The following is a 24,169-nucleotide window of genomic DNA, read 5'->3' as shown; positions in this document are numbered from 1 at the left end:
TCATTATTGGAGATGGAGAGGTCCAGGAAGGGGAGCCAGGTGTCGGAGATGGTCCAGGTAAATTTAAGGTCAGGGTGGAATGTTTTGGTGAAGTTGATGAATTGCTCAACCTCCTCGCGGGAGCACGAGGTGGCGCCAATGCAGTCATCAATGTAGCGGAGGAAGTGGTGGGGAGTGGTGCCGGTGTAATTACGGAAGATCAGTTGCTCTACGTAGCCAACAAAGAGACAGGCATTGCTGGGGCCCATACGTGTGCCCATGGCTACCCGTTTGGTCTGGAGGAAGTGGGAGGATTCAAAGGAGAAATTGTTAAGGGTGAGGACCAGTTCGGCCAAACGAATTAGAGTGTCGGTGGAAGGGTGCTGTTGGGGACTTCTGGAGAGGAAAAAACGGAGGGCTTGGAGGCCCTGGTCATGGCGGATGGAGGTGTAGAGGGATTGGATATCCATGGTGAAGATGAGGCGTTGGGGACCAGGGAAACGGAAATCTTGGAGGAGGTGGAGGGTGTGGGTGGTGTCTCGAACGTATGTGGGGAGTTCCTAGACTAGGGGGGATAGGACAGTGTCGAGGTAGGTAGAGATGAGTTCAGTGGGGCAGGTGCATGCTGAGACAACGGGTCGGCTAGGGTGGTCAGGCTTGTGGATCTTGGGAAGGAGGTAGAACCGGGCAGTGCGGGGTTCCTGGGCTATGAGGTTGGAAGAGGTAAAAACAATTACTGCAGATGCTGGAAACCAGATTCTGGATCAGTGGTGCTGGAAGAGCACAGCAATTCAGGCAGCATCCGAGGACAGGCAAGGATGCTGCCTGAATTGCTCTGCTCTTCCAGCACCACTGATCCAGAAGTATGAGGTTGGAAGCTGTAGGTGGGAGATCTCCTGAGGTGATGAGGTTCTGTATGGTCTGGGAGATGATGGTTGGGTGATGGGGGGTGGGGTCATGGTCAAGGGGGCGGTAGGAAGAGGTGTCCTCGAGTTGGCGTTTGGCTTCAGCGGTGTAGAGGTCAGTGCGCCAGACTACCACTACGCCCCCTTTATCCGCTGGCTTAATGGTGAGGTTGGGATTAGAGCAGAGGGATTGGATGGCTGCGCGTTGTGAGGGTGAGAGGTTGGAGTGGGGGTCGACAGGTTGAGGCGGTTAATGTCCCGGCGGCAGTTGGAAATGAAGAGGTCGAGGGCAGGTAATAGGCCAGCGCGGGGTGTCCCGGTGGATGCAGTGTGTTGGAGGTGGGCGAAGGGATCCTCAGAAGGTGGGCGGGAGTCCTGATTGTGAAAGTAAGCTCGGAGGCGGAGGTGAGACGGAACATCCCAATCTATGTCATGCAATCATGTTTCTGTAATTGATATCAAATTGTAATTGCCTTATTTAAGTTTAATATACAAGTCTTGGACCCACTCTTCTCTTTTTAAACTCAAGGTAAAATTCAATTGTATATGATTGCTGTCCTTAAGAAGCACCTTCACCATTAGATCATTCATTAATTAATTAGGTTGGAAATTTTGAGTTGAATGTGTGAAAGAAATAAATTAATTAGTCCAGATTTGAAGCTATGGTTACTGAAGCAATCTGGATTAATCATTACTGCTGCATGAATATTAGTTTTCTAATAATCTAATAGTCATTCTTGGAAATGGTAATGTCATTCTGACGCAGTATACAAGGGTTCATTAGGCTTATAATTTTTCTTTCAACTTGAGCCAAAGGCTGCCAGACCTTTGTGCTCCCACTATGCTTCATGGAATGCACTTGTGGAGCCAGGCTGCAGGATTTCACAGGGGACAATTACATCCTCCCAACCCAGTCTGTAGAAAGCAATGTTTGGACAAAGTAGAAGGAGGTTCATTCAGAATTCAACTCACTGGGAATGTTGCTTCTAAAATTAAATGGCAAAAGTGAAAAGGTATTTCTTTCTGTGCCTTCGATATCCCTAATGATTAATTCGAAAGTATTGCCTTTCCTTTTCACCAAAGATTGACGTTTATTTGTTCTTCACTGAGGACTTGCCTCAGTTAATTATTTTTGAAAATATTATATTAATTTACATCATCCTTGTGTGAACAAAATGTATAGTTATACTAAAATGGATAAAAAAAACTTGACAAGATGACCATCATTTTTAATAATTAGCTATAAATAATAAACGTATTATGTTCTGATTTATTGTTGTTAAAAAAATTGATTATTTAACAAGCCAAAACAACTTCTGGTGCATTGATGGAAATAATTGTCATAGGCTTTTCTATAAATGTATTGTTAATGTGGAGGTTTATATGACTGCAATTCCAATTTCATTCTTGCCTAAAACATAAAATTGATGCATTTAGCATCAGGCTGCCACTGAACAGCATGGTTATGTAATTTACTTTGTTTTCTCTAATATAGGAATTATATGCAAAGTTTTTATTAGTAGAACTGCTTGAGGCACAAAGCCGTGTAGCACAAACAGCAGCAAAGTAACATGAATGGAAAATGAAAATCTTTCAGTGCAATACAGATAACTTAATGAGTCCCTCCTAAATAGATGTCTGTTTTCTCTTCTGCAGGAACTATTGGCTGGGAGTTTAAGTTGCATTTCCTGTGAACCTTCAATCCTTGAAATTTAAGATGGCTTCCACTCTCCTCTCTCGGCAACTAACTTACATACTGCAGCAGAACATAAAGTTTTCACTGCCCCGTGAGTATTCTGTTATTTAGACCTAAGGAATTATATAGGAACTAACTAATTGACATTTACAGTTCTTCCAGCTTCAACATTTAGATGGTCACTCCAGTGGTGTGTGCCACAATGGATATCTCAACTATTCATTCTTCCAGAGATTGCATTTTCTGTCTCATGGTTAATTACAGAGCTGAACTGACCTATATGCAAAACAAGAAGAAATGACAACATGAATACTTTCAGCAAAAGACAAGTGTTTTGTTCCCAGCACATTTTGTTAGTTGATCAAGAGTAGTAATAGAATGGTTTAAAATGGGCAAGAGCTCAATATAATACAACAGCTACACTAGTCTGTTGTTGACTGCTGTATACTATATGACACATTTTAGTACCTGTTTAATTTTACTTTAAGCTTATGAATTATTTTACATTTTAAGTGACTATTTGGTAGATTTGGAAGAAAGGATACCAAATGTTTTTGTAACTATCGAATTTATTTGTTTGTGCCTAACTTTTCAATGTCATAAAATCCTGCTCTTAATGGTGAAGAAAATTAAGAATGTTGTGATGACTTGCTTTAAAATAGCACCTATCGCAAAACATATATTGCTTCATCGAGATGTTTGAGCAACAGATCTCAACAGAAGGAGAGGTTGGGGTGAGGGAATAAAACTTGATCAAAGTGGTAGGTTTTAGGCTCAGTCTTAAAGGGAGGGAGTTGAAGAACTCATTAAAGGAGTAGCAGTAATTGAGCTGAAGATAAATTCAGCTCAACTAAATTCTGATGTAAATTGAGATAACATCAAAGACTCTGTGCTGTTGAGAAGATTAATGTTATACTTTGAACCTGCTACATTTTAGAATAATTTATTTCTAACATTTCACAACATTGCACTATCCTTACAAGAGACATCGTGAGCCCTAATTTCCTTCTGCTTTTCTCTGGTTCAAGTAAAGACAATATTCAAAGAAGAGCAGGAAGCTTTCCAGATTTTCAGATCAATAATCCTCCTGCAAAAAAAATGGACCAAAAAGGGATTATATGGTTCTGGCTGTTGAGTTTTACTGTTAACATAGAATGCTTGCTGCATTTTCCTACATAGCATATCATCTTGAGTGTCACTAAAAACAGCTATAGTGGGCTACAACACCCAACCCAAAGAAACTGGTGAGATCAGAGAAATACAGAGCTGCCAGGTTTATTTTGAACATTATTGTATTTGATCTTATAAATAAGCTATTAGAACCGGCTCCACAACCACCTGATGAAGGAGCAGTGCTCTGAAAGCTAGTGCTTCCAAATAAACCTGTTGGACTATAGCCTGGTGTTGTGTGATTTTTAACTTTGCATACCCCAGTCCAACACCAACACTTCCACATCACCTCCACCAGGCAGGGGCCCATTGTCATTGATAACTGGACAGTGGTCATAGAGATGTACAGCATTAAAACAGACCCATTGGTCCAACTCGTCCATGCGGTCCAGATATACTAACCTAATCTAATCTCATTTGCCAGCACTTGGCTCATATCCATGTAAACCCTTCCTGTTTACATACCCATCCATACCCATTTAAATGCTGTAATTGTACCAGCCTCCACCACTTCCTCTGGCAGCACATTCCATATACGCACCACCCTTTGCGTGAAAAAGTTGCCCCTTAAGTCCGTTTTAAATTTTTCCTCTCATCCTAAACCTATGCCCTCGAGATCTAGATCTCCCACCCCAGAGGAAAGACCTTGTCTATTTATCCATGTCCCTCATGATTTTACAAACCTCTGTAATGTCACCCCTCAGCCTCCGATGCTGCAGAGAAAACAGGCCCAGCCAATTGAGCTGTTTGTTGCCAGTCAACTGTCCATGCATCACACTCTAACTCATCTATAACTCGACCTTCCCCCACTGCTAGCACAAACAACTGTGTAAAACACACTTACAATGAGTATCAGGTTACTTGCTTTTGAAAAGCACAATAATTCTTTAACAATCCTTAGCTTTTAAAACAGCTTTTTCCCATTTCAGTCCACAATCAAAAATATGGAAAAATAAAAAGATACGATCTTTAAATGGGAAAATTTGCCTCTAGTTCACAACTGTAACTTTTTCTGATACTACTCCAAAGTTCATGGAGTTCCTCAAGCACACTTCAGCAAATAGTCCAGTGATGGAAATAAAATAATTAAGGTTTAATTCATCATACCTTCTCTCATTGAGGCCAGACAATTTCAGGTTAGAAGATAATGTACTAATAACTTGAGGTCACTAATAAAACCTCTTTCACGGATATGTTTCCATGTCAGGAAATGTGGGCCTCAGAGGTGACAACCCATTCTTTTTCTGTTTCATTGTGTGGCCATGTCTCAATTATATATTCATGTTAGTCATATTTCTTCTATCTTTAGGTTGACTTAATAGACAGCCTGTTGAAACAGATATTCACCTGAACAAAGAGCACTGCCTATCCTTTCATGAAGGTCCCAATGGGTTTGGCAGACCTCTCTGAAATCAATGGATGGCATTCGTCCAAGACTAGATTGCATGGGAATGTTGGGAATGTGTCTTTATTCCTCATATTAAAGTTACCTAATAGATCATGGACATCTAAGATATGAAATTACACTTGGGTCATTTTTATATCGCATTTTCCACTAGGAATTGGAAGCATATGTTAATTTTCCCTGTCTTTTTGGATTTTTCTTAAAGTCTGTTAATGTAGAGGTAAATATGTTTCATAATACTTAGTTTAAGATGTATAGTTTCAGCATCTAAGGGAAGTATTGGTGTATGGAAAAAGAGTTTTATTTTAAAGATACCTGGGTACATGTGCAGGTAAGGCTTGTATCATTTCTGGAAAGTGAGATGTTTCCAGTTAGAATCCAGCTCATTGATACCACTCCAAACCATAACTGGGTTGATAATGATGCTCATGAACCAGATTTATCAAAGGAAAGACCTTGTCCAATCAGAATGAGAAATGGGTAATCTGAAGGGAGAAGCCATCAGGAGGACTTTGCTCTGTCTTCCCAATTGTTTGTGCCAGGAAGCCTGGGTTCAACCCCCACCTGCTCCTGAGGTGTGTATGAACACCTCTGAAAAAGTTGATAAGGAAAATATGTAGATTTCAGATATCCCTTCATACCATATTAGATGATAACAGTATTTATTTAGTAGAGGTATTCAAATTCATGAGGGGCATGGACAAAACAGATAGAATAAAACTGTTGCCACAGGTGGAAGATTTGAGAGTAAGAGCCATTTTACTGTTGTAAGGTAACTAGGAAAAGAACTAAAGGCAGTACGAGGTAAAGCTAATTAGTGAGCTGATAGAATCTGGAAGTCACTGGCTGAGAGCATAGTAAAGAGGGGTTTACAAAGAGAATTAGATCATTTTCCAAAGAGAAATAGTTTGCAGGGTTACTGGGAGAGGATGGAAATGTTGGACTATTTGAGTTGCTCTTGCAGAAAGCTGGCAAGGGCACAATGAACCAAATGATTTTTTTCGTCATTGTAACCATTATATGACTTTCTGGGCTGGGGTTTATGTGGCACCAGGCTCCCACAATCCCCCTGGGGTTAATGATGGACAGGTGTAGCTTGCCCCAGGGTTTAAGGTGAGACTGTCATTGCCATCCGAGATCTGTTGAACAATCAGACAGCTGATTGCACTCCTGCCCCAGCAGTGCCAATGGGAATCACGACCACTACTAGAATTGCATCCAGCCCCCAAGAAGCCAGCATGGAGTATGGGAGCCATATAAGTGTGGGGTTATTTCTGGGGCTAGGCTGACAGATTCTGTCGAGGGAGGAAAAGAGGTTTTGCGGACCACGCTAGATGGACCTTGTCATAGAGTCATAGAGATGTACAGCATGGAAACAGACCCTTCGGTCCAACCTGTCCACGCCGACCAGATATCCCAACCCAATCTAGTCCCACCTGCCAGCACCCGGCCCATATCCCTCCAAACCCTTCCTATTCATATACTCATCCAAATGCCTCTTAATTGTTGCAATTGCACCAGCTTCCACCACATCCTCTGGCAGCTCATTCCATACATGTGCGTGAAAAAGTTGCCCCTTAGGTCTCTTTTATATCTTTCCCCTCTCACCCTAAACCTATGCCCTCTAGTTCTGGACTCCCCGACCCCAGGGAAAAGACTTTGCCTATTTATCCTATCCATGCCCTTCATAATTTTGTAAACCTCTATAAGGTCACCCCTCAGCCTCTGAAGCTCCAGGGAAAGCAGTCCCAGCCTGTTCAGCCTCTCTCTATACCAAATCCTCCAACCCTGGCAACATCCTTGTAAATCTTTTCTGAACCCTGTCAAGTTTCACAACATTATTCCGATAGGAAGGAGACCAGAATTGCACGCAATATTCCAACAGTGGCCTAACCAATGTCCTGTACAGCCGCAACATGACCTCCCAACTCCTGTACTCAATACTCTGACCAATAAAGGAAAGCATACCAAACACCTTCTTCACTATCCTATCTACCTGCGACTCCACTTTCAAGGAGTAATGAACCTGGACTCCAAGGTCTCTTTGTTCAGCAACACTCCCTAGGACCTTGCCATGAATTGTATAAGCCCTGCTAAGATTTGCTTTCCCAAAATGCAGCACCTNCAAATGGCTAGTTCTCCCTGTATTCCATGAGATCGAACTGCTAATCAGTCTCCCATGGGGAACCTTGTCAAACGCCTTACTGAAGTCCATATAGATCACATCTACTGCTCTGCCCTCATTAATCCTCTTTGTTACTTCTTCAAAAAACTCAATCAAGTTTGTGAGACATGATTTTCCCATGCACAAAGCCATGTTGACTATCCCTAACCAGTCCTTGCCTTCCCAAATACATGTACATCCTGTCCCTCAGGATTCCCTCCAATATCTTGCCCACTACTGAGGTCAGGCTCACCGGTCTATAGTTCCCTGGCTTGTCTTTACCGCCCTTCTTAAACAGTGGCACCACATTTGCCAACCTCCAGTCTTCCAGCACCTTACCTGTGACTATCGATGATACAAATATCTCAGCAAGAGGCCCAGCAATCACTTCTCTAGCTTCCCATAGAGTTCTCAGGTACACCTGATCAAGTCCTGGGGATTTATCCACCTTTAATCATTTCAAGACATCCAGCACTTCCTCCTTTGTAATCTGGACATTTTGCAAGATGTCACCATCTACTTCCCTACAGTTTATACCTTCCATATCCTTTTTCACAGTAAACACTGATGCAAAATATTCATTTAGTATTTCAACCATTTTCTGTGGCTCCACGCAAAGGCCGCCTTCTGATCTTTGAGGGGCCCTATTCTCTCCCTGGTTACCCTTTTGTCCTTAATATATTTGTATAAACCCTTTGGATTCTCCTTAATTCTATTTGCCAACGCTATCTCATGTCCCCTTTTTGCCCTCCTGATTTCCCTCTTAAGTATACTCCTACTTCCTTTATACTCTTCTCAGGATTCACTCGATCTATCCTGTCTATACCTGACACATGCTTCCTTCTTTTTCTTCACCAAATCCTCAATTTCTTTAGTCATCCAGCATTCCCTATACCTATCAGCCTTCCCTTTCACCCTGACAGGAATGAGGAACTGGGAAGGGTGTCGACGAAGTCTGAGAGCAGCACACTAGTTGGTTCAGTGTCAAAGTTATGGAAGCATTCCCCCATTCCCTGCCATTAGACCACCCAGTGAAAGCTGCAGGACTGGACATGTGGCATAGGCCTCTCCCAGTGAGTAAATCCCAACAACAGAGATGACCCCCCAAGTGCCCATTAATTCATCACTTAAGAGGCTCAATTAGCGCATGGTCAGATTGGTCTTCCAAAACCTTACCCCACTGCTGTACAGGTGGTAGCCAGTAGACACAGTACAGGTCCTCCACTTGTCCAGGGCAGGTGCCATAAAATTCAGCCCTGTTGCTGTATGATCTGTGCTCGATGTCAGTGCAAAAGTCACACTTGCTGCTTTAACTGCCTGTCCACCTGTGCAGTACGGTTCAAATCATCCATATTGACTTAGCCTTTCCGTAGTGCAATGAAACTTAGCTGTTCCCATTTTGATTTGTTGTTTGTTAATCTTGTTCAGTTATTACTGCAATATACTTATATAAAAACTGCCCACCAACTAAGCCCTTTGAAACTGAGAATCCTTGGTGCATCTTACGTTGCTGTAAGTATAAAGAAGGGAGTTGCAGAGATTTGAGCTGATGCAGCAGAAGCCGCAGCCGCCAATGGCAGAGTGATGAAAATACAAATGTATGAGAGAGACAAAAATGAAAGAAACTCAGTGATCCTGGAGGGTTTGCGTCTGAGTGAAAAGTTTAGGAAGGCAGGAGCTCATTGGTAGCTTTGAATACATGATGAGAATTTTAAAATCAAATTCTTGCAAATTAGGATTCACTCATTGATCACAGGAACAACAAGTTAACAAAGGTTGGCATGAGTTTGGAGCTGGGCAGTTCCACTTTGAATGAGTTCACACTTACAGACAGTGGAAGGTTTGTGACTGGCCTCATGCTCCTTGGCATAACGAGTCTGAAGCAACAGAGGTGTGAAGAAGGGTTCATCAGCTGATCTCCAGCAGGTTGCAGACAAGAAATATTATGTAGATGGAATTAGGCAGTCTTGCTGATAGAGAGGAGATGGGATCAGCCTGAAGAATAGCATCTTCAAGGATCATTTGCATGCGTTTGATAGTTGGGCCCATTTTATGAAATATTCTCTCTATAACATATCAAAATTTCCCTTTGCTTCCAGTATTTAAAACATTGTAAAGTACCAGTCAACACAATGATGTTTACTCTACTCAGTCTTAAATCCTCAAAGATACTTACAGCACAGAAAGAGGCCAATTGGCCCATCATTTCTATGTCAGTCAACCAAGATCTGATGACAGTAATCCTAATTTCCAGCCTTTGGCATATAAGGCTGGAACCTATGGCACTCCAAGTTGACATGAACATACTGCTTAAATGTTACAAGTGAGTCCATCTATCAAACATATTAAATGATCCTTCAAGATGTTCTGCTTGGGACTGGTTGAGACTGGATCCATATTTTTCCCAGTTTATAAAATTTGATTTTAAAATTCTCATTCTGTGTTCAAAGCCATCAATGACCTCTTGCCTCCCTAAATCTTCTACGTTTTCTAGCTCCACACTTTCTGGGATCACTGAGGTTTGTTAATTATTAGCTCTTACATGTACTTTTTTTGATCAGTCTACCATTTGGGACTTTACCTTCTGCTGCATCAGCTCGAATCTCTGGAACTCCCTTCCTTAAAACACTCTTCCTGTTTCTGCTCCTTTAAGATGCTCCATGAAATCTGACTTATCTGACCAAGATTTTGGACAACTTCTAATATCTCATTATAAGTTTCGATCTTGGAATTAATTTTACGACATTCCAATGAAATGATTTGGAATGTTCTTACCACAGTAACCATGCTAAGTAAATTCCAAGGTGTTAATTCACATAGACTCAGAGGTAGACATAATGGAAATAGACCCTTCGGTCCAACACATCCATGCTGACCAGATATCCTATCTAAATCTGGTCCCAAATGCTAACGTTTAGCCCATATCCCTGTAAACCCTTCCTAGTCATATACCCATCAAAATGCCTTTTAAATGTTGTAATCATCCCAGCCTCCACCACTTCCTCTGGCAGCTCATGCCATACACGCACCATCTTCTGCATGTAAAAGCTGCCCCTTAGGTTCCTTGCAAACCTTTCCTGTCTCACTTTAAACCTAAGCTCTCTAGTTTCCCCATGCCAGGGAAAAGACCTTGTATATTTACCTTATCCGTAAACCTTTATAAGGTCACCCCTCAGCCTCCGATGCTCCAGAGAAAATCTCTCTATGGCTCAAACCCTCCAACCCTGGCAACATTTTTGTAAATCTTTTCTGAACCCCTTCAAGTTTCACAGGAAGCCTTGTTAAAGAAAACTCCAATGTCTACAGTGAAATTGTAATTAACTTTCTACTAAAGAAGTTCCTCCAGATACTTCCACAATATTGAAACTGTTGAATATTGGGGTCCCTTAAAAACTGAATTTTCCCGAGAATTCATTTAACAGCTATTACAGCAGTAATCAACTTCCCAAACATTGAGCATGGAAAATTAAAGGGAAGATTACAAGAAACATGGAGTTCATGATTCCCCCTACACCAAACACACCCTAATATAAACATATTGTTATTGAAAAGAAGAATGTTTTGTTCTTAGAAAGAATGCTAAACTAACCCTCAGATGAAGGTGTACAAGGGGACAACGATCATCCAACAGCATGAGTGGCTGTCCCATGGCCTACAGCCGAAAGGGTTCAAACAATTGATTGACACAGAGAAAATACCTGCCCTGAGAAATATGATATAACAATAAATGCCAAGGTAGAGAAAGTGCTCTCAGAGGGCAGTCTCATCAAACAAAACTTGTAAATATCAGTTCTCAAGTGGACCGCAGAGAGTAGTCTTCACCAGGCACAAGGATGACCCATAGAAAAGAGAGAGCAGGATATGCATCCACTAATTTAATAAGACCAAAACACTCCATATCAAAAGCCTGTGTCCCCTCTGGTATCAGTGAACCATCCTTAATTGTCATGGTTGGAATCACAGAATCCCTCCAATATATCGAGTCTGCACCAACCCTCCTACTCTTTACCCATAATCCAATTCCCATGGCTAATCCACTTAATCTGCATGTCTCTGGATATGATGGGCAATTAGCATGGCCAGCCCACCTAACCTGTGGGAGCAAACTGGAGTACCTGGAGGAAACCCACACAGACCTGGGGAAATGTGCAAACGCCATTGGAATTGAACCTTGGTCCCTGGTGCTGTGAGGCAGCAGTGCTATCCACTGAGCCAACATGCCAAAGTTGTATATATTCTTTGTCTAATTAACTAATGTTTTCTATCTGAACACCATTTTCTTCATAAACTCAATGAACTTCCAGAAAATTATTAGCTAACCGTGAGAGCAAGCCCCTATAATGAACAAAATGGTGTGGCCGCACTTGGTGTATTGCGTACAGTTCTGGTTGTCACGCTGTAGGAAGAATGTGGAAGCATTGGAAAGGGTGCAGAGGAGATTTACCAGGATGTTGCCTGGTATGGAGGGAAGGTCTTATAAGGGTAGGATGAGGGAGTTGAGGCTGTTTTTGTAAGAGAGGAGAAGGTTGAGGAGTGACTTAATAGAGACATACAAGATGATCAGGGGATTAGAGAGAGTGGACAGTGAGAGCCTTTTTCCTCAGCTAGTGGTGGCTAGCACATGGGGACATAAGTTTAAATTGAGGGGTGATAGATATCGGATAGATATCAGAGGTAGGTTCTTTACTCAGAGAGTAGTAAGGGCGTGAAACGCCCTGCCTGCAAAAGTCGTAGACTCACCAACTTGAAGGGCATTTAAATGGCCATTGGATAAATATATGAATGATAATGAAATAGTGTCGGTTCGATGGGCTTCTGATTGGTTTCACAGATCGGCGCAACGTTGAGGCTGAAGGGCCAGCACTGCGCTATAATGTTCTATGTTCTAAAATAAATTTATTTTTCCAAGCACACTAAAGAAAGTGTCTTAGTAACTTTGTCATTGTTTATTCTGGGTAGGCATCACTCCCTGTTTCTATGATCCATTTGGGAAAGTGGCTGATTCGCAAATCTCACTAACTCCCGGAGTTGCCACAAAAGTTAAAGATTTTATTAAAATATATGAAGTTCCTAATTTACCTCTCTGATGGAATCAGGGTAGAAAGCACTGATAATTTTCCTGTACTTAACAGGAACAACTGTTTCTTACAAATAATCACCTTCACCATCACTTCTGGATTTAAGGTTAAAGCTGTTTTATTACTTGTTAAAAAGTTTAGTGCTTTGTCCATTTGTAGTTTGTAAATTTAAATTGCGATGTTTGTTTCTGTAGGCTAATTTTTCAGACTATATATCCTTGTGTTCCCACCGACTGTCAGTTTTACTTTGCATAGTCATGCAATCTTGCTTTTAAAACAGATGCAGCAGCTCTGAATCAATTTTTATTGGTGATGATAATTTACCTGAACAGCATATTTAACAGAATTGCTGAATAAGAAGATTTGTTTTATACCAGAGTTTTATCAAAATACATTGCAGCTCAAAGCTGAGTGACAGTAAAGATTTAAAACTTTTAAAAGTTATAATAATTGATAGACCTTATGTGGCATTCGCCATGGGTAAACTGGGATTTCAATAATAAACTTTGATATTTAGATATAGTTTAGCAACCAAAATATAACAGTATTTCACTTATTATTGTAATACAGAAAACATATTTAAGCAGCCACTGCTATCTCAGGGCAAAAATATTTGCTTTCCTTGTTGACACTGTAACATAGAGATCTCACTGCTGCAATTTTTGTGCGACCATTTACCAAGTACTTTGGAAAATTGAAAGTTCAAATAGTTTTCTTCTTCACTCTGGTTAGTGTATCTACATGTGCCCTCTACTTGAGCCTCATGCATATTTGCTCTTCTGGGAATATAGATTTTATTTGTCTGACAGGATAGTCCGGCAAATTTAGGCTAGTCAGTTTTATTTGATGCGGAAACTTGGAGAACCAACAATTCATTTCAAAACTATTGCTCCCCTGAACCAACATGGGTTGATTATAGAAAGCCAGTATTGATATATTAAGGGAAAATCACATTGACTAATCTGCTGGTGTTTGTTTGAAGAGAGAGCAAAGAAAATTGTCGTGAACAATGTAGTTGATGCAGTGAACACAGACTTTCAAAGGAGATTGAAAGAATGCCACATAATAGACTTATGGACAAAGTTATAGCTCATAGAGTGAAGGGATAGCAGCAACATGGCTATGGAATTGGCTGAGATTTACTGCATATTTTAAGGCTGGAGGGGTTCTCCATCCCAATATATGTAAATGACCCATATCTTATGTATAGGGAACAATTTCAATGTTTGTTCAGGACATTGATCCCAGAAGCATTGTGAATTGTGAAGAAGACAGTGAGGACTTCAAAAAAGCATACAAATGTTGGTGGTGTGGGCAGATGAAGTTCAATGCAGACAAATCTTAGTAAAACGAACACAGAGAGTCAACTTGAAAACGGTTGTAGGTGTGGAGGGACCTGAATATCTTTAACTGAATACAAAAAAACAGATTGAGACAGAATTTGATAAAGCATACAGTAACCTAAGCTTTGTTCATCATGACATAACATACAAGAGCAAGGAGGTTGTGTTGAACTTGTATAAAACTTATATAAAGCACTGTTTCGGCCTCAGCTACAGCATTATATCCAATTTATGGGCACTGCACTTTAGGGAAGATGTGAAGGGAATAGCGAAAATTCAGAAAAGACACAAGAATGCTTTGAGAGATGAAAAACTTCAGTCAAGAAGATTGATTGGAGAGGTTAGGACAGTGGAGAAAAAAATGCTGAGGGGATATTTGATAGAGTCAGTCAAAATCAAAAACAGAACAATAAAGAGAAAATGCTCCTGCTGGTAAAGGATCAGGAGCAAGAGTTTAGATTAAGATAATTGGTAAAAGAAGCAAACCAAACATTAGAAAACCCTTTTCATGCAGCTAGTCATGAGGGTCTGGAATGCACTGCTGAGGTTTTGGTGGAGGTTCTTTAGTCAAGGCATTCAGAAAGGAATTAGATAGTTACCTGAAAGGAGATATATGCAGAACTATGGGGAGAATGTGCAATTGATTTAGTGCCATTCAGTGAACTGCTGCAAACATGACAGGCCGAATGGTCTACTTTTGCTCTATAATATTTTGTAATAATAACTTGATCTTTTTTCACTTTGTAACACAGTCAACTGTAAATTTTATGCCCTATCTACCCCTTAGGTGGTAGAATACCTCATTCTTTTCTTCCTAGTTACACTATAAATTTGGCATTGCAGTTGCATTGGAGCAGAAGAAAGATTGCAGCACTCCTGATTCATACCTACTTTCTACTCATGCACGTGTTCATGTTATTTCTTGCTGAAGGTGCAATAAAATTTGGCAATGGTTTCCAAATTTACGAACTCATTATTTCTGGCATGTACATCGTCTAAGCAATGAAGAAAAACAATATTGAAGAAATGATTTAAATTATTTGATCACTTAACTTTCATCAACAGGACAAACACAAATAATAGCCTTACAGAGAAAAGGGTTAAGTCAGATAATGGAAATTGTTCATGCAGTTGTAGTGTTATATGTGATTAAAAACCAAACCTTGAATTGGTCAGAATATTGAGTACAGGAGTTGGGAGGTCATGTGCAGCTGTACAGGACATTAGTTATACCACTGTTGGAATATTGCGTGCAATTCCGGTCTCCTTCCTATCGGAAAGATGTTGTGAAACTTGAAAGGGTTCAGAAAATATTTACAAGGATGTTGTCAGGGTTGGAGGATTTGAGCTATAGGGAGAGGCTGAACAGGCTGGGGCTGTTTTCCCTGGAGCATCGGAGGCTGAGGAATGACCTTATAGAGGTTTACAAAATTATGAGGGGCATGGATAGGATAAACAGGTAAAGTCTTTTCCCTGGGGTCAGGGAGTCCAGAACTCGAGGGCATAGGTTTAGAGTGAGAGGGGAAAGATATAAAAGAGATCTAATAGGCCACTGTTTTCACACTGAGGGTGGTACATGTATGGAATGAGCTGCCAGAGGAAGTGGTGGAGGCTGTTACAATTGCAATATTTAAAAGGCATCTGGATGGGTATATGAATAAGAAGGGTTTGGAGGGATATGGGCTGGGTGCTGGCAGGTGGGACGAGATTGGGTTGGGATATCTGGTCGGCATAGATGAGCTGGACCGAAGGGTCTGTTTCCATGTTGTACATCTCCATGACTCTATGACTCAAAACTTGTATGTGGTGTATAAGACAGTATTAGAAATTATCTTAATATTGCAATATGTAGCTGGTGGTTAAATGTTCAACCAGCTATGATAAAAGAGACCTTCAAAAATATTGATCTCAAGCATGGAATGAGATTTTAGGGTGTAACAAAAACAAATTGCTGGAGAAACTCAGCAGGTCTGGTAACATCTGTGGAGAGAAAAAGTCAAGTCGGGTTGCACCTGAACCAGAAGGGCACCAATATCCTGGGGGGGTAGGTTTGCTAGCAATCTTCGGGGGGGGGGTTTAAACTAATTTGGCAGGGGGATGGGATCCGGACTTGTAGTCCAGCAAGTTGACTAGCTGTTTGTCAGGATGTCCAAGAATGTAGGGAGGCTGTGAAGAAGGTAGTACTGACAGGGAATACTTGCGGATACAGAGATGGGTTCAAGTGCGTATACTTCAATGCAAGGAGTATCAAAAATAAGGTGGGTTAACTTAAGGCGTGGATCGGTACCTGGGACTACGATGTTGTGGCCATCACGGAAACGTGGATAGAAGAGGGACAGGAATGGTTGTTGGAGGTTCCTGATTACAGATGTTTCAGTAGGATTAGGTATAGTGTGTGTTTCCACCATCTCCTCTGGCAGCCTGGTCCAGGCACTCACCCACCTTTGTGTGAAAAACATACCTCACACATCTGCTTTAAACTTATGCCCTCGCACACCTTGAACTCGTGTCCCCTAGCAATTGACCCTTCGACCTTGAGAAAAAGCCTCATACTTTCCACTCTATCCATGCCATTCACAATCTTATAAAGTTTGACCAGGTCGCCCATCGGCTTCCTGCATTCCAGTGAAAACAAATCAACTCTATTCAACCTTTCCTCACAGCTAAAATCCCCCATATCAGGCAACATCCTGGTAAACCTTTTCTGTTCCCTCCCCAAAGATTCACCCTTCTTCTGAGAATGTGGTGACCAGAACTGTACGCAATATTCCCAGTGTGGCCTAATGAAAGTTCTGTAAAGCTGCAGCATAACCTGCCTATCCTTATACTCAATGAATAAAAACAAATCACTTTAGAACCATTCTGGTAAATACAGTACATAGTTTGAAACAAATTGACATTTATAGCCTTTGATATGACAATTGTTGTGAGATTTGAAAATTCATTAATTGGCTATGGAGTATTTTGAGACGTCCTGAATTTACTGCTACACTTCCCAACACTACAATGTGACCGCACTTCTGAAGGACTGAATTGGCTGTCCAGAGCTCTGTATTGGTGAAACTTGGGGCAAAAATAGGCCATTCAGTCCTTCCAGCCTGTTCTTCCGTTTCACATAGTCATTGTGTGATAACTATGTGATCTGCTTGTATTGCTCACAAGACAAAGCTTTCCACTGTGTCCCGGTACATGTGACAATAAATTCAATTCAATTCATTGTCTCTTAAACATAAAAATCCATCTCTTTCTTGAATATAATCAGCAACTTGGAATCCACAGCTTCTTGTGGTCACACACTTCACAGACTGACCAGCCTCTGCATGAAGAAATATTTCCTCATCTTAATCCTCAATGGCCTAACAACCTGTCCTCAGACTGTGTCCTCTGGTTTTAAACTCCCCAACCTGGGAAAATATCCTCCCTACAATCTAAACCCCAGAACAGTGAGCTGTCAGTCCTGTTCATGTTTCAGCCAAGTTTCTGTAAAAGCTCTGAAATCCCAATCCCATGTACTTAAACACACTCTGAGTTTATCAGCCTTATCTGGAAGACCCCTTGCACTGAAATAAATGCAATTTCGTTCTTCAGAGTTACAATGTACCCTGATTCTCTCTTTTCTTTCTTTTCTAATTGGTGTGCTCTCTTCACATTCAGAACCTTCCCCACCAACCTTTCTATTTACGCCATGACTTGTAATTCCTCCACTCTCCTCTCTATCTGTATAAAGTCTCTTTGGGTGGAACGAGCAAAGCTCCCTGCTAAGATATGGGTCCCTTTCCAGCTCGGGTAAGACCTATCCTCTTTGAACAGGTCTTTTCTGTCCCAGAGGAGACTCCAATGTGTGCAACTGGACTTGAAATCATACAGAACTGAGATTCCAGACAACATCTATGTTGATCTTAGCTGGGCAGTTGTAGGGGTGGCACAAGTTGAAGGAAAAATTGAGGACTGCAGATGCTGGAGATCAGAGTCAAAAAGTGTGGTGCTGGAAAGGTGTGGTACTGTGGTCAGGCAGCATCCGAGGAGCAGGAGAGTCGACGTTTCAAGCATAAGCCTTTCATCACATTCACGGTGAAGAGCTTATGCTCAAAACATCGACTCTCCTGCTCCTCGGCTGCTGCCTGACTGGCTGTGCTTTTCCAGCACAACACTACGTGGCACAGTTGAAGTCAACCTTCCTGAGGTAGAACAGGTAAGTGTTTGCACTTGATGCGGATAACTGGTCCCGTCTTGGAAACTGGTTTCTGCTGAGCACAGACGAGAGCATGATTTGAGGTGGGAACTTGACTGTCAGAAAAAGCTCCCAAGAAGCAGCTCCAAAGGAATTTTGAAGTCTGGCAGCACTGAGGGACTTGCATCTCAGCAAGTGCCTTCAGCTTTGAGCCAAGGGGGAAGTGGGTGGAAGTGTGGACAAGCCCCTGATCTCTCCTCGTGATGCTCTCTTGGGTGCAAAGCTCACCACCTCTTCTTGAAAGTGGTCCCTTTGAAGACAGGTGCAGGCAGCAGCCGCTTGAGTTCCTCCTCTTCACCCCCCCCTCCATTAGCCCTCCCCACCATCACCAACGACATCTGCCAACACGGATGAGGTTGGAGACGATGTGGTTTTGCCAAGAGGCTCCTTCACCTCATCCCAACAACAGTCTACTCACTCTCACTGGATGTCATTTCTCTGCTTTGCAGAGAAGATTTACCAGGATGTTGCCTGGAATGGAGAGGAAGTCGTACGAGGATCGGTTGAGAGTTCTCGGCCTTTTCTCGTTGGAACGGCGAAGGATGAGGGGTGGCTTGATAGAGGTTTATAAGATGATCAGAGGAATAGATAGAGTAGACAGTCAGAAACTTTTTCCCCGGGTACAACAGAGTGTTACAAGGGGACATAAATTTAAGGTGAAGGGTGGAAGGTATAGGGGGGATGTCAGGGGTAGGTTCTTTACCCAGAGAGTGGTGGGGGCATGGAATGCGCTGCCTGTGGGAGTGGTAGAGTCAGAATCTTTGGTGACCTTTAAGCGGCAATTGGATAAGTACATGGATGGGTGCTTAAGCTGGGACAAATGTTCGGCACAACATCGTGGGCCGAAGGGCCTGTTCTGTGCTGTATTGTTCTATGTTCTATGTTCTAAGTCAAGGTTTGGATCTAATGACAGTTCTTCAGACTGTCAGCAATTTCTGTTTTTGCTTCACATTTCCAGCATCCGTAATTATTTTTTTTTGTTTAGATATGAGAATTTGTATTTTCTTGTACAAAAATAATGCAGGCGCATTCTTCCTGCCTATATCTGGCCTGTCCAGCCCCATGAGGATTTTATATGTTTCTATGAGATCCTACCTCAATCTTCTAAATTCTAGCAAGTACAAGTCCAGCCGATCCAGTCTTTCTTTGTAAGTCAGTCCTGCCATCCTGAAATCAGTCTGGTGAACCTTCGCTGGTCTCCCTCAATAGCAAGAATGTTGTTCCTCAGACTAGGAAACCAAAACTGCACACGGTATTCAAGGTGTGGCCGCACCAACGCCCTGTACAACTGCAACAAGATATCCTTACTCCTATACTCAAATCCTCTCAGTATGAAGGCCAGTGTGCCATTAGCTTTCCTCACCTCCTGCTGCACCTGCATGCCGATCTTCAGTGGCTGTTGAAACATGACACCCAAGTCTCATTGCACCATATCTTTTCCTGCCACCATTCAGATAGTAATCTGCTTTCCTGTTTTTGTGACCAAAGTGGATAACTCCACATTTATCCACATCATATTGCATTTGCCAAGTACTTGCCCATGCAGTCAGCCTGTCTAAGTCACCTTGCAGCCTCTTAGCATCCTCCTCACAGCACACACTGCCACCCAGCATAGTGTCATCTACAAATATAGAGATATTGCATTCAATTCATTTGTCCAACTGATTAATGTATGTTGTGAACAGCTGGGGTCCCAGTACTGAACCCTGCGGTACCCCACTCGTCACTGCCCGCCACTCTGAAAAGGACCCATTAATTCAAACTCTCTTGCTTCCTGTCTGCTAACCAGTCCTCTATCCATGTCAATACATTATCTTTGATACCATGAGCTTTGATTTTGCTTCCTAATCTCTTGTGTGGAACCTCATCAAAAGCCTTTTAAAAGTCAGATACACAGCATCCACTAAAAGGGTTCTGTCCTTGTGGTTTATGTGAAGGTTGATAGGGTGGAAGGTGAGGACCAGGGGGGACAGAATCCCCTCTAGTCCTCACCTTCCACCCTACCAACTTTCACATAAACCGCATCATCCGTTGACATTTCCGCCACCTACAAACGGACCCCACCTCCAGGGATATATTTCCCTCCCCACCCCTTTCTGCTTTCCACAAAAACCGTTCCCTCCGTGACTACCTGGTCAGGTCCATGCCCCTAACAACCCACCCTCCCATCCTGGCATCTTCCCCTGCCACTGCAGGAATTGCAAAACCTGCACCCACACCTCCTCCCTCACATCCATCTAAGGCCCCAAAGGAGCCTTCCACATCCATCAAAGTTTCACTTGCACATCCACCAATGTCATTTATTGTATCCATTGCTCCCGATGCAGTCTCCTCTACACTGGGGAGACTGGATGCCTTCTCGCAGAGCGCTTTAGGGAACATCTCCAGGACATCCGCACCAATCAACACCACCGCCCTGTGGCCAAACATTTCAACCCCCCCCCCCACTCTGCTGAGGACATGCAGGTCCTGGGCATTTAACTGTACTACCTGCCAATCTTCCTTCCCACCTATCTGCTGCACCCTCCTCTTTGACCTATCACCTTCATCCCCCCCTCCATCCACCTATTATACTCTTGGCTACCTTCTCATCAGCACCCCCCATCCTCTATCTCTCCACCCCATAGGCTCCCTGTCTTCATTTCTTTGATTTGGAGATGCCGGTGTTGGACCAGGGTGTAAAAAGTTGAAAATCACACAACACCAGGTTATAGTCCAACAGCTTTAATTGGAAGCACACTAGCTTTCGGAGCGACGCTCCTTCATCAGGTGATAGTGGAGGGCTCGATCGTAACACAGAATTTACAGAAAAAATTTACAGTGTGATGTAACTGAAATTATATATTGAAAAATTGATTGTCTGTTAAGCCTTTCATCTGTTAGAATACAGTGATAGTTTCACTTCTATCATGTGTAAATCACAAAACGCCTTTTTAAAAGTTGCATTCTCGGGATAGCTGTTAACAATGGTGATAGCTAGACAATATGTTGAAGGTGTTGGCCTCCTGTGTTCTCTGTCTATGCCATGATGTTTAGATTGATTTACAGGCGGCACGGTGGCACAGTGGTTAGCATTGCTGCCTCACACCGCCAGAGACCTGGGTTCAATTCCCGACTCAGGCGACTGACTGTGTGGAGTTTGCACGTTCTCCCCGTGTCTCCGTGGGTTTCCTCCGGGTGCTCCGGTTTCCTCCCACAGTCCAAAAATGTGCAGGATCAGGTGAAGTGGCCATGCTAAATTGCCCGTAGTGTTAGGTATAGGGGTAAATGTAGGGGAATGGGTGGGTTGCGCTTCGGCGGGTCGGTGCGGACTTGTTGGGCTGAAGGGCCTGTTTCCACACTGTAAGTAATCTAATCTAATCACCATTGTTAACAGCTAACCCGAGAATGCAACTTTAAAAAAAGGTTTTGTGATTTACACATGAAAGAAGTGAAACTATTACTGTATTCTAATAGATGAAAGGCTTAACAGACAATCAATTTTCAACGTATAATTTCAGTTACATCACACTGTAAATTTTTGCTATAAATTCTGCGTTACGATCGAGCCCTCCACTATTACCTGATGAAGAAGCGTCGCTCCAAAAGTTAGTGTGCTTCCAATTAAAGCTGTTGGACTATAACCTGGTGTTGTGTGATTTTTAACTTCATTCCTTTGAAGGGCTTTTGCCCGAAATGTCAATTTTCCTGCTCCTCGGATGCTGCCTGACCTGCTGTGCTTTTCCAGCACCACTCTAATCTAGACTCTGATTTCCAGCATCTGCAGTACTCACTTCTGCCTGCCTCAATGTAGCCCATATAATGTGATAATAGTCAAAAACTGTGGCACTGGAAAAACACAGCCGGTCAGGCAGCATCCGAGAAGCAGTAGAATCATGTTCGAGCATAAGCTCTTCATCAGGAATGTTCCTGACTGCACTCTTGTAGGAACACAGCAGCAGGCCTGGGATCACGATAGTGTGTTGGTGGCAGATAACAGGCAGTGTTCCAGCAACCCTCAGTACAAGCTCAAAGAACAACATTTGATGCTTGGGGACCCTACAGCCCATGAAACAGAAGGGGTCAGGGCTGTAGATCACAGGGAACATTCGTGATGAAGAGTTTATGCCCGAAATGTCGACTCTCCAGCTCCTCGGACGCTGCCTGACTGGCTGTGCTTTTCCAGCACCATACTTTTTGACTCTGATCTCCAACGTCTGCAGTCCTCACTTTCTCCTAATGTGATAATGGATCTAGCGGTAGGTGAGAATGGGTAATTGTGCTAAAAGCAATCCATGGTGTAGCCAGACAAGATGTGAGATGGAATAAAATCATAGAAGGATAGAGTCAGGCTCAAAAGTTATTGAACTCGATGTTGAGTCCTAAAGGCTGCAGGGTCCCCAAGTATAAAATATTGTTCTTTGACCTGGCACTTAAGGTTGCTGGAACACTACCTATTGCCTGCTTCTTCAACACACTATTGTGCTGAAAAATGTGTTCGTGGAAAAGCGCAGCAGGTCAGACAGCATCCAAGGAGCAGGGGAATCGACGTTTCAGGCATAAGCCCTTCTTCAGGAATGAGGTTGAGAGCCTCGGAAGGTGGGGGAGATGAATGGAAGGGGAGTGGGACTGGGGGGGAAGGTAGCAGAGAGTGTAATAGGTGGATGGAGGTGGAGGTAATGGTGATAGGTCGGAAGGGAGGGTGGAGCGGATAAGTGGGAAGGAAGATGGACAGGTGGGGCAGATCATGAGGGTGATGCTAAGCTGGAAGGTTGGAACTGGGATAAGGTGGGGGGATTGGGAAATAAGGAAACTTTTATTTGTTTATTTATTTGGTCAGGTCATGCACAAAACATGTACATTGTTCCACCTAACCAATGCTACATATTTTTCCTTATCTCTTCTAACTGTACAATTCCAGGATGGTTGAAGCACGTAGATGCTAATTATAAACGCACATAGGTTAAGACTCAGGTTTCTGACAATGTTTACTGCGTAACTTTTCTGCAAGTCTGTATTATTTGGTTTGCTGGATAGTTGAAATATTTTTAACTGATCACAAAGAAAGGGTATCGAGAATGAAATTTAGGCATTATTTTATTAGCTTTATTTTATTTAAATATATTTGCATACATCCTAAATTAATGGGCAAGGATTTGGTTTCTTCAGTCACAAGATTGTGCTCAGCAGTTATGGCCTTCTTGGATAGCAACCACGTAATGTCTTGGGGTTTTCTGTTTTCTGAGAAACTTAATTCGATATGAAAGGAGTCACTTCGCAGAAATGGCTGTAGTGTAAGAGTTTAACTGTATTCTCATGTTGTTACTATAAGTGCCAAGTAATTTGAAGAAAAATATGTTTACATTGATTTCTGTTAAAGTATTATCACAAAACTTATTTATGATGTACATTATATGAAGAAACCAATGTTATTGATGTACTTTTGTACAGTAAAGTTCTTGAATGTATGTATGTGTATGGTTATATATTTCCAATGTGTATGTACATATGGAATTAGTCATATAACCTGGCTAGTATGTTGTTGTTATTGGTTATACTACAAGAGCTTTCTGTGTGTATGGTGTTTGTCTGGATCACTGCTAAATAGAGCATTTTATTTCACTCTGAGAAATTGTGGTAATGTGAGAGCAATAGAAACACAGTCTGCCTGCTTTTAGAAATCAAGTGAAGTTATTTATTGAATATTTTTTATTACCTCTTAAACAGGGGCTCAAATCTCTTGTGGCATTGAACTGTGACTCAGATTAAGCTGGGAGATAAAAAGAATGTAAAATGGAAGGGGATTAAATATGAGTTCAAACACTCCAATGTGTTGCACTCATCATAACACTCAGCCACTCCAGCATCCCATGATTCTTATAGTTCAGCTAAGACCTTCTTATTACTTTATTGAGCAGGTATTTTTTAACTTTAAAAATATACTTTATTCCTAAAAATATTGTTGTGGGGAAAAACACCAGTCTTGGAGTCAAATGACAAAGTTTACTGCACAAGGAAATACCGGAGCTCCGGGGAGAGAAAGACACCAACAGCACAGTGGTCAGCTGCAAGTCTTCTCGCAACCCGGAGCACATGTCAAGAAACTTTTATACCTCTTGTGATACAATAGGTCAGTGATGAGATTATTGTCTTTATAACATGTTTTGTTTATGGCAGTCATTGCAGAATCTTTGATAGTTTTGATACAGTATTTGTCAG

At 42.1% G+C, this 24,169-nt stretch overlaps 1 protein-coding gene across 1 annotated transcript in view; it reads left to right on the top strand.

Annotated features, from left to right (window-relative positions):
* Positions 1-24,169, top strand: part of abat (4-aminobutyrate aminotransferase) — a 177,373-nt gene that overhangs the window by 39,917 nt on the left and 113,287 nt on the right. The window contains exon 2 of the mRNA XM_043711576.1: positions 2,541-2,671. Coding sequence (XP_043567511.1) covers positions 2,602-2,671 — 70 coding nt within the window. The 5' untranslated portion in view covers positions 2,541-2,601. The remainder of the gene's footprint in view (positions 1-2,540; positions 2,672-24,169) is intronic.

The sequence above is a fragment of the Chiloscyllium plagiosum genome, chromosome 21, assembly GCF_004010195.1.
Source record: "Chiloscyllium plagiosum isolate BGI_BamShark_2017 chromosome 21, ASM401019v2, whole genome shotgun sequence".
In the NCBI taxonomy this organism is placed as follows: domain Eukaryota; kingdom Metazoa; phylum Chordata; class Chondrichthyes; order Orectolobiformes; family Hemiscylliidae; genus Chiloscyllium; species Chiloscyllium plagiosum.
The sequence above is the reverse complement of the archived record's forward strand: the minus strand, read 5'-3'. Positions and strand labels throughout refer to the sequence as shown.